Here is a 16,085-nt window from a genome sequence, read left to right as displayed (position 1 = left end):
ACACACACACAACCCGAGCTATAAATTTGCCATTGTTGTTCAATATTCATACACACAATTCTGTTTTCTCTTAATCCAAAATCCTTATTATAGGCTCTGATTACCTCTGAAGCCTTTCCCAAAGACCCAACAGGATCCTGTTGTTGAATGAGCATCTACAAACTTCAGCATATAGATTTTGTTAAACAAAAACTGTACTTCTGCACTGCATGCAGTGTGCTTTTTACGCTACCTTCATTTTAGTAACTATTTTTTCTGTTTATTAATCTGGCTTTAAAATGCAAAATGGTGATTATCCATACCACACAATTTAGCTGACTAACTTATAGATGGTCAAAACTGGGGCCTAGGGAAACATTATTCTCAGATACATGATGTCCCCAGTAACAGAAGTAAAGTAAAGGTAAAGGTTTCCCTCGCTTGAAAGCTAGTCAAATATGACTCTGGGGGGCAGTGCTCATCTCCGTTTCCAAGCCAAAGAGCCAGTGCTGTCCAAAGACATTTCCGTGCTCATGTGGCCTGCATGACTAAACGCTGAGGTGCACGGAATGCTGTTACCTTCCTCAGGGGTCAGTTGGAGCCAGAGTGTGGAGGAGCAGTGCTCCGGTAGTGAGGAGCTGAGGGGGCAGGCACATGACCAAGCCCCGCCCCCTGCTCCCAGCAGCCCCCAGTTGGGTCACAAGGAGCCAGAAGAAGCAAGGTAAGTAAAAGCTCCCCCCCTTTCCCAGGAAGTGCATGTGTGTGGAGGTCGGGAGAAAGCCTGCCATCCCCTACCATTCCCGGGCCAAGCGCATCCAGAGCGAAAGACTCCACACACCCAATTCCTCCTGCACTCCTCCCTTTTTTAAAAAAGTGGTTTCTTTGGCATGGGGGGTCCTTATGGGGATTGTTGTGAGCAGGCAGCTCCAGCGGGTGGGTGGGCTGGCTCCTTCCCTGCCCCCAATTAAACCCCAAATTGATCCCAGCTGCATAGGCGTAAAGTTTGTGGGGGCTGCAGGGCGCGAGCCTTCCCAAAATTTCCCAGAAGGTGCTAATCCTCCCCCAGGGACAACTGGTTCCTCCAGCCAGCCTTGCTCCCCCACCTTTGAAAGCGGAGGGTTTCCCTAATTCCCGCTTTCCCAGACTGAGTTTGCCGGATGGGTTGGGACTGGGAGGGAGGGAAGTCAGGGGGGGGTTTGCTTCCAGCCAAGCTCCACCCCCAGCTCCTCCCAGCAGCCCTCACTGTTCTGTAGAGGAGCTGGAGGAAGAGCTGCATGTGGAGACTGGCTACTTTCCCACCCACGCGCACGCACACACAAAGAAAGGTTGGTACTGAAGCGTGTTTGCCCGGGAAAGCTTTAAAACTGTGTCTGACTCTGACGTGGGTTTCTTAAGTGCCACTGGTTGGGGGGGCTTCTCCTCCATATCCCGGGGCCAGCAGAGGCCTCCCTGTCCACCCTTGCCCTCCCGAGGCGACACCCAGCCACAGGCCTGGCGAGAGGCCTCCCTGCCCACCCCTTGCCCTCCCGAGGTGGCACCCAGCCACAGGGCCCGGAGAGAGGCCTCCCTGCCCTCCCCTCACCCTCCCAAGTCGGTGACCAACCACAGGGCCCGAAAAGAAGCCTCCCTGCCCACTCCTAGCCCTCCTGAGCCGGCGCCCAGCCATGGGGCCTGGAGAGAGGCCTCCCTGCCCACCCCTTGTCCTCCTGAAGTGGCACCCAGCCATGAGGCCTGGAAAGAGGCCTCCCTGCCCTCCCCTCGCCCTCCCAAGCTGGCGCCCAGCCACAGGGCCCAGAAAGAAGCCTCCCTGCCCACCCCTCACCCTCCCTAGCTGGTGCGCAGCCATGGGGCCTGGAGAGAGGCCTCCCTGCTCATCCCTTGCCATCCCGAACTGACACCCAGCCACGGGGCCTGGAGAGAGGTCTCCCTGCCCTCCCCTCGCCCTCCCGAGCTGGCACCCAACCATGGGGCCTGGAGAGAGGCCTGGCCGCCCGCCACATGCCTTCCCCACCATGTGCCAAGCCGCGGGGATGGTGGAGAAGCCTGGCCACCCATCCCGTGCTTTCTTTGCCCCGTGCCAAGTTGCGGGGAATGGGGAAAGACCTCCAGAGCCTCCCCTTCTTTCATTCTCTCTCTCCCCCCATTTCTTTCCCTCCTTTTTTCTTCTCTTTCTTTTCCTCCATCTAGAAGAGAGGATGGACATTCCTTAGAAGAGAAGGCTCCCATAATGATAGTCTCCCCCCCCCCAGCCCATTTCCTCCTCCTCCACATTTCTGAGCCCAGTCAGATTTTTTTTGGGGGGGGAGTCTAGTGCAAGGAAGTCTGCTCTCCAAAGTAGTCATTTCCTCCAGGGTGATGCTCTGTATTCTTGGTGCTTGGGGGAAAACACTGGGAGGCCTTCTGGTGTTCTGGTCCTGCTGGTGGACCTCCTGATGGCACCTGGCTTTGGGCCACTGTGTGACACAGAGTGTTATACTGGATGTGCCACTGGCCTGACCCAACATGGCTTCTCTTATGTTCTAACTCAGTGTGCTGCAGTGAAAAAAGTCAAACTCTTAAGGTAGGGATGATTAGGAAAGGGACTGAGAATGAAACAGCTGAGATTGTAATGCCCCTGTATAGATATATGGGGTGGATCTGTTGGATGGAACAGCGGTCACTGAGGGTGTGGAGATATCTGTGTATTTCCTGCATTGTGCAGGGGGTTGGATGACCCTGGAGGTCCCTTCCAACTCTCTGATTCTATGACTGTGATTTGTATTAACCTGTTATGATGAACCCCTGTATCTCCCTAACTGTCTAGCAGATTTTCCCCGTCAAATCTTCAGTTCCCCTCAGTGACTGAGTTGTCCTACAGTAGCGTGTATAAATTCCTTGTCATAAAAGACTTGACTATCCCACCCTAAATTTGAGATTTTTAATTTAGACTTCTTCTCAGCTCAGGAACTCTACTCCAAATACAGGGGCTATCTAGTTTTCTTTAAACCCTTGTGAAATGGCACACCCCTCCCTACCTCGCTAAGTGCTCCTTTATTACAAAAGGATAAAGTGCGAATCGGAAAGAAACAGAAGCATAAGCTCTTTATCTCTTTTCCTGAGTAATTTGTGCATGTAACTATTGCCAGGCTATAGATGTTCTCACCCTTTACAGTGACTGTCTATAATATGCATGTGTGTGCAGGGCCGGCCCGAGGTTTTTTTGTGCCCTAGGCAGGGCTACCTACTGGCACTCCCACCCGTGCACGCCCACCAATTATGGGGTTGCCAACCTCCAGGCAGGGCCTGGAGAGAAGGAAATCCAGCTGCTGAGTGCGCACCACACACACACACACAGTTCGTTTCAGAGTCAGCCATCCTGTGCCTCCCCCACCCCCCGCATTGCCCCGGGCCGGTGAGGGGCTGGGCGCTTCGGCGTGGGGGGGGGTTGTGGGCGGGTGGCGTGGTGGCGGCAGCGGTGGTGGGGAAACTCCGAGGCGAGCCGGGAAAGCAGAGCAGCAAACTTTGTTGGCCCTCGATGGGCTCTCAGTTTAGCCACCCTCCCATAGCTGCCTCGGGCTGCTTGCGCAGTTGGGCTGGAGGAGGGGATGCCGGGCGACTTACCAGTGTCTCGGTCCTGGGAAGTGCCAGCCGGTCGTGTGGGCTTTGGGGAGGGCCTGCTGCAGGCCTGCGGGGTCGGTGGCGGGCCCGGCTGTGCGGCGGACACAGGACTGTGGGGTGGGGGTCCGGCCAGAAGACATCTCGACTGCCGCTGCCTTCTGCGGTGGAAGGGCCAGAAACTGACCCCCAGCCTCCTCTGCCTCCCCCGCGCCCCTGACTGCTTGAGGGATCAGACCGGCTGCTGCCCTCCCAGGGGGACACGCCGGAAGGGCAGGCATTCCACTCCGCTTGGTGGTGGGACTCGCCTCCTGGCAGGGAAAGGCCGGCCCAGAGCAGCGACCTTGCGGCTGGTCGGCTCCCCACGGCCGCCCTGGGCTCCCATTTTCTGGCAGAAAGAACAGCGAAGGGACGTGCTGAAGCAGCATGCGCTCAGAAAGTCATGCGGGGGGGAGAGGGCATGCCCCCGTGATGGCCCCACGCTCTAGGCGAGAGTCTAGCTCACCTGGTGAGCGGGCCGGCCCTGTGTGTGCGTGCACTCATACCCTCACACAGATTCATCTTTCTTTATAAATCACTCTGGGATATCTTCATCGAGCCACAGTCTTCGCTCTGCAGGAAAATCATGCATTGTACTCATATATGCAAAGAGACTGAGGCCATTTTCACACAGTTTATTTGTCCCAGGTTCAATAGTGTTGGGAAGTGTGTGTGTGTGGGGGGGGTGTTCCTGCTTCCACACAGAATTGTGGTGCATTTTTGCACCTTCTGTGTTTCTCCAGTTTTTCTCTGATGTTTCTCAAACCTGCTTTGCTGCAAAGTTTTGGGAAAGATCACAGTAAATACTGGATGGCTGTTGTGTGGGTAGAAAATTCAGATCTTCCCACCCACATGGCAGCTATTTTCCATGACCCTTTCCCCACAGCAGCCATTTCCTTTCCTGCCACTGGCCTTTTAATTTAAAAAATGGTAGTAGAATATTGCTGTATCGACATATTATTGTAACAGTAGGTGGAACAGATTTTGTGGATTCCCTGCTCTCATTTTTTTTAAAAATGAAGTCTCTATCCCCATCCCCTGTGGAAATATAAGGGAAAAGGCATATCTTCACAATGGAAAAAGTTAGAGACAGCAACTGAGAGCTGGGGATTCATAGAACCTGTTCCACATATTGCTACAATGATACGATATGGATTGGCATGCCTGATGGAGTTAAGAAGGCTCCAGTGCTCCCTGGCTGTCTTCAAACTATGCAAAATGAAATTGTTCAAGAGGGCTTTTTGCACAGGTAACTAAGACTGTACTGTAATGAAATGATTCAGAAAACTGCATTGGTAAATAGACAGGACTGGGGACTACATTACTGTATTGCTGCCCATCACTTTAAATACACTCCGACAATGTAGTTTCTACACCATTTGAAGTGTCATATTTAAATGCTTTCACTGTGTTTCAGGTTTCTTTCAGCTCTGTTTTAGACTTCTGCTTGTTTTCAGTTTTCTGCGGTCCACACCCTATTGCACTGTACATTGGATGTCCCAGCCTGTTGACCGAATTTGATATAGACTATGTAATCCACCCTGAGGCTCACCAAGAAAGGTGGACTATAAATAATGTTGCCCTGCAAGGCGCTTATAGCGCTCTTATGGACATAGTTCATAAGTGATAAAAACTGAACTTTGCAAGTAGTGTGCAAAAGGGACTGAACTGTGTGGTGATCCAAAAGTGATGCCAGCTGCAGACACATGCCAGCAGAGGAATAGCCTTTTCCTGAGATGATGTGCCAATGGTTCCTGAGGTTACCTGAGAAACCAGCTCCCTAGACACAGAGAACACACAGAAACCAGTAACCCTGTACTATGGGAAAACGCCATATTCTGCAAAAGGGACTTAAAATTCTGAAGACTCCATGAACTTCCCTTCAACATGCAGGCAACCTCCACCCCACCAGATGATGCATTTAGGCTCCATGGCATAACAACGGAGCCTCTGCCAGGAAGGGATGAGCTGGCTGACTCATCACTCAACTCATTTATTTATTTATTAGACTTTTACCCCGCCCTCCCGCCTAGGCGGCTCAGGGCGGCTTACAATAGTTTAAAAACCAGTATAACAATCAATACGATATCCAGTCTAAAGCAATACAATCAATAAATTATCCAAATACAGCTTATTAAAAATTAAAATTAAGATGTGGCGACCATCTGTTATAAAGTGCTAGAACAGTCAGTGTGGTCTATTAAAACGCTTGCCAGCAGTGTGGTCTGAGCTATTAAAACTCATCAGCCAGAACCATCAAGAGACAATACCCCTGGACTCAGCTATTGTTCTCCAAAGGTGCCACTGGTAAAGTGATTAGATTCAACATTGCCCAACCCTTCCCCATCCTCCCGCAACCAGTTTTTTTTTTTAGGAAACTTCCAGGGGACGGATCGTGGAAGGGGGATGGACCAAGGGGACGTCACAAGGGAGGGGGCCAGTGAAGCCCACCCCCAAGGGTATGTCACAGTGAAGCCTGCCTCCAAGCCCCAAAAGGGCATAAAAGAGCTGGCCTGGCCATGTGCTCTCTCTCTCTCTCCTCTGGATCTGAACCCTGCCCTATCTTGCTGACTCTAGGTGTAGCGCTGCCTGAGTCTAACCACGTGCTCTGCTGGTACAGAATACATCCCTTAATTCCTTATAGTCTCCCTTATTTTTCCTGTGGATCGCTTCATCTCTCCAGGATCAGGTACGTATCACCCACCAATGATTTTTACCTGGTAATGCGGAATGTCGCTATCCCTTTCTATCTAATTTTCCTAGGTCTGTGTAAGTGTGTGCGTGCTTGAATTTATTGTATGTTTGTGAAGAACTCTCAGTAAAAAACCTATTTCTCTTAAGAATTGGTTTCTGCGTTTATTCTTGGTTTTACTGAAAAGGTGGGACTTCTGTATACATAGGCTTGTGTCCCTTAGTAGCCAATTGTGCATTAAATATTATAATTCCCCACAGTAATTAATATATTAAGCAATTTGGCTAACAATAATGTAGCAGGGATGGGGCAATTCATAAATTTAATAAATAAATAATGATATTCTAGTGCCGATCTTTCAAAAACATTCCACAAAGCTTGGGGGCCACTGCTGGGTACTGAGGTAGGGAAACTGCAAGCAACTCTGCTATGTGGAGGCCCCATTGCCACATCCTAACAACAATGGGGAAAGCACCCAACCTCCTCCCCCATGTGAAAACCACCTGTGAATAAACACAGAAAAGAAGCACATATTTTCCCAAATATGTCCAAGAGCATTTGTGTTTAGATGGAACTACCACTCTAATAGGCAGAGAACAGACTGGTCATATTACCTGTAGAGTAGAGATCACTTCATCACCCACTTCCTTTGTGGAAACAAGATAGCGGGACATTTCAGGATTAATTATTCTGTCTTCTTTCTCCCAGCGGACTATGATGGGTTTTTCCCCATGTGCTGTGCAACTCATCTCTTTCTTTTGACCCTGTGTTGCCAAGGTGGTGTTTGGATAGGAGGTTATCATAGCAGGAACTAAGAATAAAAATAACAACACACCAGTTAAGTACGTGAGAAGCAGGAAAGACAACTATGCTGTAAAAGAGGTCTCACTACATAGTCTTGCTTGTTATTTCTTATTCAATCTACTTCATTTTGTGCTTTTATCTATTTATTTTTGTTTATATCTCACCTTTCTCTCTCCAGCAGGGATCCCAAAGTGGCTTACATAATTCTCTTCTCCTCCATTTTATCCTCATAAAGACCCTGTGAGGTAGGTCAGGCAGAAAATGTCTGACTGGCCCAAGAAAGCTTCCGTGGCAGAAAGGGGATATGAACCTGGTTTTCGCAGATCCTAGTCTGGCACTTTAACCACTCCACCAGGCTTTGTTATTCTATGAGATGTTTTTATGCATCTTGGTTGAAGAAAGACAACACTACTGTCTTTCATAGACACAGAACGTTGCCCATTTTTTCCTCCAAAGATCACTTATGGGTGTGGATATGCCTCTTTTAAATGAGTTATTTTAATTGCTATTTTGAAATGCTAATGCTTGGTGGCATGGCCTTTTCACATGTCAGAACTATTGATGCTTGTATATGACAATATGTCAGAATGCAGCCTTTCCCACTGGAAAGGTTTCTGAACCATAACAAACTGATTTTCTAGCTAGCAAGAACATAAGCTGTGGTTTGTGCTTCAAGAAGTGCTTCTCATGTGTGTATCATTACAGATAAACCTAGGACAGATTTTGGTAAGGAATGACACACTATCTTAGCATTGTTAGGAGCAATTCCAAATAGCTGCTCTTTCTATACTGGTTACAGTTAAAAAGATCTAATGCTTTCTCAGGTGACTATGTTCCATAAAATGAAAATAATTTGTATTTGTTTGTAGCAAGTTATCCAGTGATATGGAAAAGCAGTATATATTTTTTATTTTACATATAAAACCAAGTATTTTGCAAACTACATAATATTGCATAATGTTACATAAAACAATTTGTTACAAAGTGTTGCTCACTTTGATAGTTTTTCCTGATGTAACTTCATAGCTGATTGTAAAAACATGACTACCTTCACTGATATTTCAGTAGCAGAATCATTCAGAAGACGGTGCACTTTTAAAGCGTCAGGAAGGTCTGTCATGTTGGCTAAAATAGGGTTTAATTATCTAAAACGTATATCTACATAAAATTGGCAGTGCAAACAGATATGTGAAACTGCCTCAATGCATCCAGAGTTACATGCTATATTATTATATCTCCCATGCAAGACTGCTGATGGTAGTGCATTGAATCTTGCTAGTGAAAAGGCTCTGTGCTGTTGTGGTGCTTGTATAACAGATAGGTATGGGGCCACTCGGCCTACCGAGAGGGGAATCCCAAAGTTCAGAGGGGAGCAAGATTTGTTGGCTAAGCTGTATAGCCTTTGTGTTTCAATGTCAAGGACTCTGCGTTTAATCACCTGAAAAGCACCCATAAAAGGGAGCATAAGCAGTGAGTCCAATGGGATGCCCATGGCAATTATTTTGTTCTCAACGTGTGGCAGCCAGTTAGACATGTTTGACTCTGTGAGCATTTGTTGTATAAGGCTCCCTTGGTCTACATTGTAATGTAAACACAGCCAATACTTTACTGTCATGAAAGCTTATAGCTTGAATGAAACTTTGTTGGTCTTAAAGGTGCCACTGAACTCAAACTAGGGTTGCCAGCCTCCAGGTTGGGCCTGGGGATCTCCTGCTTTTACAACTGATCTCCAGCTGACAAAGAATAGCTCCCCTGGAGAAAATGGCTGCTTTGAAGGGTAGACTATGTACCATGCATTGTACCATGCTGAGGCCCCTCCTCTCCCCAAACCCCACCGTCTCCTGGATCCACCCCCAAAGTCTCCAAGTATTTTCCAACCCACATGTGCCAACCCTGACTCAAACTTTGTTCAGCTGCTTCAGACCAACATGGCTACCCACCTGAATTTCTCTTCCTCAGTCTGGAGGAAGGGTTCAAACTCTACTGAGTGGAATGCTGAGATACGATTTGAAGCTACATTTAAGATTCATAACCTAAAGTCCACATACCCACACACCATTCTGCATGTAGAAAACAGGATTCTTAAGTCCATGTCCATAAGAAGCCTTCTAGCTGATCACATGCTATCATTTGCATATGCATCCAGGCCCAAGAGGCATCATCTACATGCAACCAAGTACCTAGGGTTGCCATCCCCCCCAATGGGGGTGGGAGTTCCCCCTCTTTTGGGGCCCCCAATCTGCCGCTGGCCAGCTGGCCGGCAGGGAAGCCCCACCCTGAAGAGCCCCATTGTGCCTGACGTGGCCACTGTGATAACCATGCATCCCACTTCTGCTATGGATATTTATATGCCTATACTTGTATTCACATAAGACTGTCACACAACTTCCAGTGTGATACTGTGGTGGAGCTTTCCACCACAATGTTGTTCTCCTTCCCGCTCCCCCCATGTCCATCTTCAGTCTCCAAGGGATGTTGTGTAAACAAAGTATAGCAGAATTCAGAGGGAGACAGATCTGACAGAATGTCAGAATATCATAGCCACAGTTCACAAAAGTCCCCATGAAAGTACAGTTTGCACAGCTATGTTGTTTTTTGGAGATTACATCCATTATCACAAAACACAGAGCCCTAAAATGAGTTCAGGGAATTTTCCCCTTTCAAGATACCCCCCCCAAAAAAACCCTAAACCCCTCCAATCCAATATGTGGGCAAGGTTTAGAAAATGTAAAAGCAGTTTTTAAAATATTAATCTTTAATTCATGGCCACATAAGAAAGTGGGGAAAGTATATATGGGGAATATCCAAATGTAGGATTTTTTAAAAAATCAAGGTATATATTTTTCAAATCACGGTCTTGGAAAATTCCACATGGCTTGGCTCAAATTGGATTATGAAGGGGTATCTTTGGAGTCTGGAAATCAAAATATCATCTCTATACCTGCCACGTGTGTGTGTGTGTGCACACATGCACGCACACACACAGACAATATTCAGCAGAATATCAGAGCCTATATACTGGGTAATCATAATCCTTACATAGCAATCTGGTATTACCAAGAATCCAGCCCCTTAAAAACATCATATCTGTTGGCTTCTTACAGCTGTATAATGAATTTTCTTTGATTACAAGTATTACCTAAACAAGTGTTTCCAAGCTAAAACTGGTCTTCTGTGCTGCTAAGCTTTTCTAAGAATGGCAACATCTCAGAAGCTTGGCATCTCTGCCAGCGCCTTGTGATATGATTGAATGTGTCAGGGTAAAGACTGTGAACATTTAGAGTTCATATCTTATTCACTTAGAAGCAGTTTCAGGTCACATTATAGGAAAAGGAGGTGATTTATTTTATGTGACAACTATGAATTTTAATCAAAAGACATATTCAGAATAAAGTATAGACTTTTTTTTGCCTGATTCACTATAGGTAAGTATTTTTCTTTTCCTGAGGTTTTTCGCAAGAACCCTTTTCATGTTTGTACATTACAAGCTGTTCAAATAACACACCAGAGACCCACAACTGCTTAGATTTCTCATTCTCTGTCTAGTCTTTGACAGGGTATGAAATGAATGCGGCTGAACTCTGCACTATCACGTGCATACAGTTTTCCTTTTTGCCTAAGTGAGCTTCCTAATAACCAATCAAAAGAAAACAGAATGAGGGAGGATGACAGCTCTGTTGCCTGCAGCAACTTTAGAGTAAATGCTTGAGGACATGTCTGAGAATTGGTGCTCGCTTGTTCAGAAAACTACTCAGCAAGCTTTCAAATGAGCTAGACTAATAGCCAATAGGAACAACGCACAGGAAAGCCATAAACAAGTTGTATTACTGGCAAAAAAATATTGAGAGTATACACATTGATACTACCGAGATTTTGGCAGATAGATTGAGCCATCCATAACAAACAGACAGTTACATTGTAGGAAAATAGTGTTGTGAAAACCCACTCTAAAGCAAGGCCTCTGTTTAAGCCTAAATTTAAATGTTTACCTTTACTTAAATTTAAACCTGCTCCAGTGCAGTTTTGTGCACAGTGTTACCATGCCAGCCCAAGTCCCACTCTTGCTGTAGTGATGTGGCATGTTAGTATTGCACATACAGTATCAGAAGGACTAAGATGCTGGACATGTGCAACATTGCACAAGTAAGTTCTTCTTGACCACATGCATCCTGTTTAAATGGGGCCACAACGTTTCACTGAGCAAAGTTAAGAAGCCTTGCCCCTATCATGTGAAATATTTACCAACCAGTGCTCTTATTTGTATTGCATAAAAACCATATTCGAAAGGATTAACGTATTGCACAGGGCAGAAGGAAAGGGAGATTTTGCCCTCTGGGCTGAGGCTTTTCCAGAGAATCGTTTTTACAGATGGCAAGTTACATTTTTGTCATCATTTACTACTGTATTTACTCAAAAGGAAGACAACCTTGGATGTAAGATGACACACTTAAAAATGTTACACACACACAATTACTGGATATAACTGTAACTTGTGCACAATGCAAGGTGACCCCATTTTATTTGATGGCAGAACTGGGGAAATAGCTAGTCCTACATGTAGACTTGCTTGTTTCATATCAGATGTTACTTCTTGTTTGCCCTCATCCATGATATTTCCATGCTTTGTGTACAATAAAAATATCACTATGCTAACTACTAAATTTGCCAGTTCCTGTTGCCATGTTACACGTTGTCATGACATATTCCCTTGATCCCATTATATCGCCATCAGTGTTGCTACACTACTTCCTTTTGCATTAGGAGAAAAAAGCTAAATGTGCATCCTCTCTCCTTACGCTATTTAAATCAAAGCACCAGCTTTACTTTTGTTTTTCATAATTGCAGTAATATACCAATACACCAACCTGCTGATATAGCCAATATTTGTGGAATAACTTGACTTTACTATGATATCCTTGTTCCTCAACCTATTTGCATTTATATAGCACATGTTCAAAGCACCATACACACACAAACACAGACACCCAGAGTAATGCTTGCAACAACCCTGGGTGGGTTCAGTATTTCACTGCAAGGGGAGACCTAGGTTGAGAGAGAGCTATTTTTATTAGAGTTACCAGGCAATGTCCGGCAACCGGCAGGAGGGCTGTGGTGGTGGGGATGCACAGTGTTCTGGGAGGTTGTTTTTTTTAAAACCAGCCTCAGAGTGATTCCTAGTGTTACTCTTTATCACCTGCAGTAAGAACTTCTGGTATGTGTATGAGGCTGCCTGTAAAAAAAAAAGTCAATGCCCTCTTGCTGCCACTCTAAGCAGTGGCAGGCAATGGGACATGGGGATGTGGGATTCCCCCTCCCACACACACCCCAGGGCCTTGGCAGGCCTATTTAAGATGTTTCAGAAGCTTCAATTGGTACAAAATGCAGCAGCAAGACTTCTTACTGGGATCAGCCACTCAGAATCCATAATTCCAGTGCTGCATCAACCGTACCAATTACCCATTTGCTTCCAGGGCCAGTTCAAAGTGTGGGATATCATCTTTAAAACCTTTCATAGTCTGGGTCCCTCATATCTTTTCAGTCACATGTTCTGGAATTAGAGTTGCCAGGCCCATCCCTGCACTTCCACGGAGTTGCTTGGGGGCACAGTTTAGGAGGTGAAAGTGTCACTGATGCCTTGATGTCACTTTGAGTAAGGACCCAGAAGAGTTTCTTCATGTGACACTCTGGGGATCCGGCAATCCTCTGTGGTAAATACTACAGAGATTGGGTCAGTTCCTACAGTATCACTAGGGAAGCAGTGACTGACTTCTGAGAGTGCTGTTGAGGAGTCAGTGCCATTGTCCTCTCGCCTTTTCTTCTGCTGCTCACTGAAGCAAGGGCAATATATCGAGGGGGACGACAGCTCCCCCATCTGCAGCTGGCACCTGGCACCCCTACCTGGAACACTCTCCTGAACCAGTCTTTGCTCTGTGTCGGTCATGAGCTTTCTTTGTTGCAGGTCCATTCCTCTGGAATGTCTACCAGAGTGGGGGCTTTTCCATATGGACATTTTTCATGATTTCTGCATGTATTTTTGTGCCTTTAGTTTTCACTTTGGTTTTTTTTGGGGGGGTGGGGTCGGTTCTTTTGAGACCACTTTCACCCTAGTGTTTTTCTGGAAGCCAATTCTGAGTCACCTTTTTCCTCATGTATAATGTTTCTGTTTAGGGTTGCCAAATCGACTTACCTTGCCGGCGGGGGACTCTGGGCTGGCTCCATGGCTGTGGCCCCGCCCCCAGCGTGCCCAGCGTCATGACGTCACTTGCCTGTGACATGCACGCGGGGGTGGGGTTTCCCCCAGGGCCTGATTCCACAGGGGCGGAAATAGGGCCTCCAAAGCGGGGGGAAATCCGCCCCCCGGGGGGAATTGGCAGCCCTATTTCTGTTGGTTTTCTTTGTCTCACCCATTCCCACCCACCTCCATTCCACTGTTCGATGACTAGACTCTTGTGTTCAAACCATTCCCTCTTCTCCCCTTCTACCTGAAGACAAGTTATTTCTTTCTGTCTCTCTTTTTAATGCACTAAATATTGCTAGATTACTGGAGCACTTGCAACAATAGGCTTAGCATGTTCTCTGAATCCCCAGCTTTCATTCTTTTTTTGGGGAAAACTCTTCTTCTGATATGCCTTTTTAAGAGAGCCAGTTTGGTGCAGTGGTTAAGAGCATGGACTCTAATTTGATTCCTCACTCCTCCACATGCAGCTGCTGGTGTGACCTTGAGTCAGTCATAAGTCATAAGTTCTTTCAGAGATGTTCTCCCAAGGGCAGGTCTCCAGAGAGCTCTCTCAGCCCGATCTACCTCACAGGGTGTCTGTTGTGGGGAGGGGAAGGGAAAGGGACTGCAAGCCGCTCTGAGACTCCTTTGGGTAGTGAAGGGTGGGATATAAATCCAATCTCCTCCTCCTCCTCCTCTTCTTTCATTTTAAAAAGGATGTGTGTCTGCACACATGCACTGTGATGCCACCAATAGGGTTGCCAACTTCCAGGTGGGGCCGGGAGATCTCCCAGAATTAGAATTCATCTCCAGGCAACAGAGATCATTTCCCATGTAGAATGTGGCTGCTTTGGATAGTGGAGTCTATGGCATTATACTCTGCTGAGGTCCATCCCTTCTTCAAACCCCTCTCTTCCCAGGGTTCACCCCCAATCTTCAGGTATTTCCCAACCCAGAGATCGCAACCTAGCCACCAATAACACCACTGATGATGACAGCACCACCCCTTAAAATCCTCATTACTTTAGCCGTGTGTGGAAGAAAATAAACTGACTCACCCTGACCTGGATAGCCCAGGCAAGCCTGATCTCATCAGATCTCGGAAGCTAAGCAGAGTGGACTCTGGCAAGTACTTGGATGGGAGACTTCCTTGGAGTACCATAAGTTGGGAGGCAGGGGCAGGCTTTATTCAGCGACTTCTCTGAATGTACTCCAGACCCCTAGTAGGGGGTCAGTCACCAGAGGTCATCATGACTTCCAGGTATATACACACGCACATGCGCGCATACACACACACATGCACATATGAAAAATACAAAAAAACCAAAACTAAAAGACTCCACAATTGTGAAATGCACAGGGAGGGCACATGTGCAGAACAACTGTGCCCAAACCAAGCATCCAAATCCAATGTTTGTGGATTGACTCCCAAGAAAATCAGGAGTAAGTCAAGCATGCAGAAAAGGAAGCCACCTTCACTTCCTGCTTTTAGAAAGGCCTGTAAGACTGCTTCATTCCAGATGGCGTTTGGTGGAAGGTGAACTGTTCTGGTAGATTGGATGCTTTTTTACCTCTGTGTATTGGTTGAAGTGGACGGGTTCTATGAAGACCTAGAACTAACACCAAAAAACGATGTCCTTATCATCATAGGGGACTGGAATGCTAAAGTAGGAAGTCAAAAGGTAACTGGAATAATGGACAAGTTTGGCCTTGGAGAACAAAATGAAGCCGGGAAAAGGCTAACAGAGTTTTGCCAAGAGAACACATTGGTCAAAGCAAACACCGTCTTCCAACAACCTAAGAGGTGACTCTACACATGGACATCACCAGATGGGCAACACCGAAATCAGATTGATTATATCATTTCCAGACAAAGATGGAGAAGCTCCATACAGTCAGTAAAAATAGGACCTGGAGATGACTGCGGCTCAGATCATGAGCCACTCATTGCACAATTTAGACTTAAACTGAAGAAAGTTGGGAAAACCACTAGGCCATTCAGGTTTGACCTAGATCACATCCCATATGAATATACAGTGGAGGTGAAGAATAGGTTTAAGGGACTAGATCTGATAGACAGAGTGCCTGAAGAACTATGGATGGAGGTTCGTGACATTGTACAGGAAGCAGCAATCAGCACCATCTCAAAGAAAAATGAATGCAAGAAAGCAAAGTGGTTGTCTGATGAGGCTTTACAAATTGCAGAGGAAAGAAGGAAAGCAAAAGGCAAAGGTGAAAAGGAAAGATTTACCCAACTGAATGCAGATTTCCAGAGAACAGCAAGGAGAGATAAGGAGGCTCTCCTGAATGAACAATGGAAATAGAGGAAAGCAATAGAATGAGAAGGACAAGAGATCTCTTCAAGAAAATTGGAGAAATCAAGGGAACATTCTGCACAAAACTGGCCATGATAAAGGACAAAAACGGTAGGGACCTAATAGAAGCAGAAGAGATTAGGAAAAGACGGTAAGAATACATAGAAGAACTATACAAGAAAGACCTCAAGGAGAGCCAGTTTGGTGTAGTGGTTAAGTGCGCGGACTCTAATCTGGGAGAACCGGGTTTGATTCCCCACTCCTCCACTTGCACCTGCTGATGTGACCTTGGGTCAGCCACAAGCTCTGGCACAGCTGTCCTTGAAAGAGCAGTTTGTGTCAGAGCTCTCTCAGCCCCACCCACCTCACAGGGTGTCTGTTGTGGGGAGGGGAAGGGAAAAGGAGTTTGTAAGCCGCTCTGAGACTCCAAGTGGAGGGCGGGGAA

The 16,085-nt window shown here is 46.6% G+C and overlaps 1 protein-coding gene across 1 annotated transcript in view; it reads right to left on the bottom strand.

Annotated features, from left to right (window-relative positions):
- The window catches only part of DSCAM (Down syndrome cell adhesion molecule), a 272,597-nt gene that overhangs the window by 193,722 nt on the left and 62,790 nt on the right, over nt 1-16,085 (bottom strand). Inside the window, exon 9 of the mRNA XM_015425577.1 lies at nt 6,919-7,115. Within this exon, the coding sequence (XP_015281063.1) occupies nt 6,919-7,115 (197 nt within the window). The remainder of the gene's footprint in view (nt 1-6,918; nt 7,116-16,085) is intronic.

The sequence above is a fragment of the Gekko japonicus genome, unplaced genomic scaffold (assembly GCF_001447785.1).
Source record: "Gekko japonicus isolate JY-2015 unplaced genomic scaffold, Gekko_japonicus_V1.1 scaffold868, whole genome shotgun sequence".
NCBI classification, from domain to species: domain Eukaryota; kingdom Metazoa; phylum Chordata; class Lepidosauria; order Squamata; family Gekkonidae; genus Gekko; species Gekko japonicus.
Note: the sequence above shows the minus strand (reverse complement) of the source record. Positions and strands in the feature narration are given on the sequence as shown.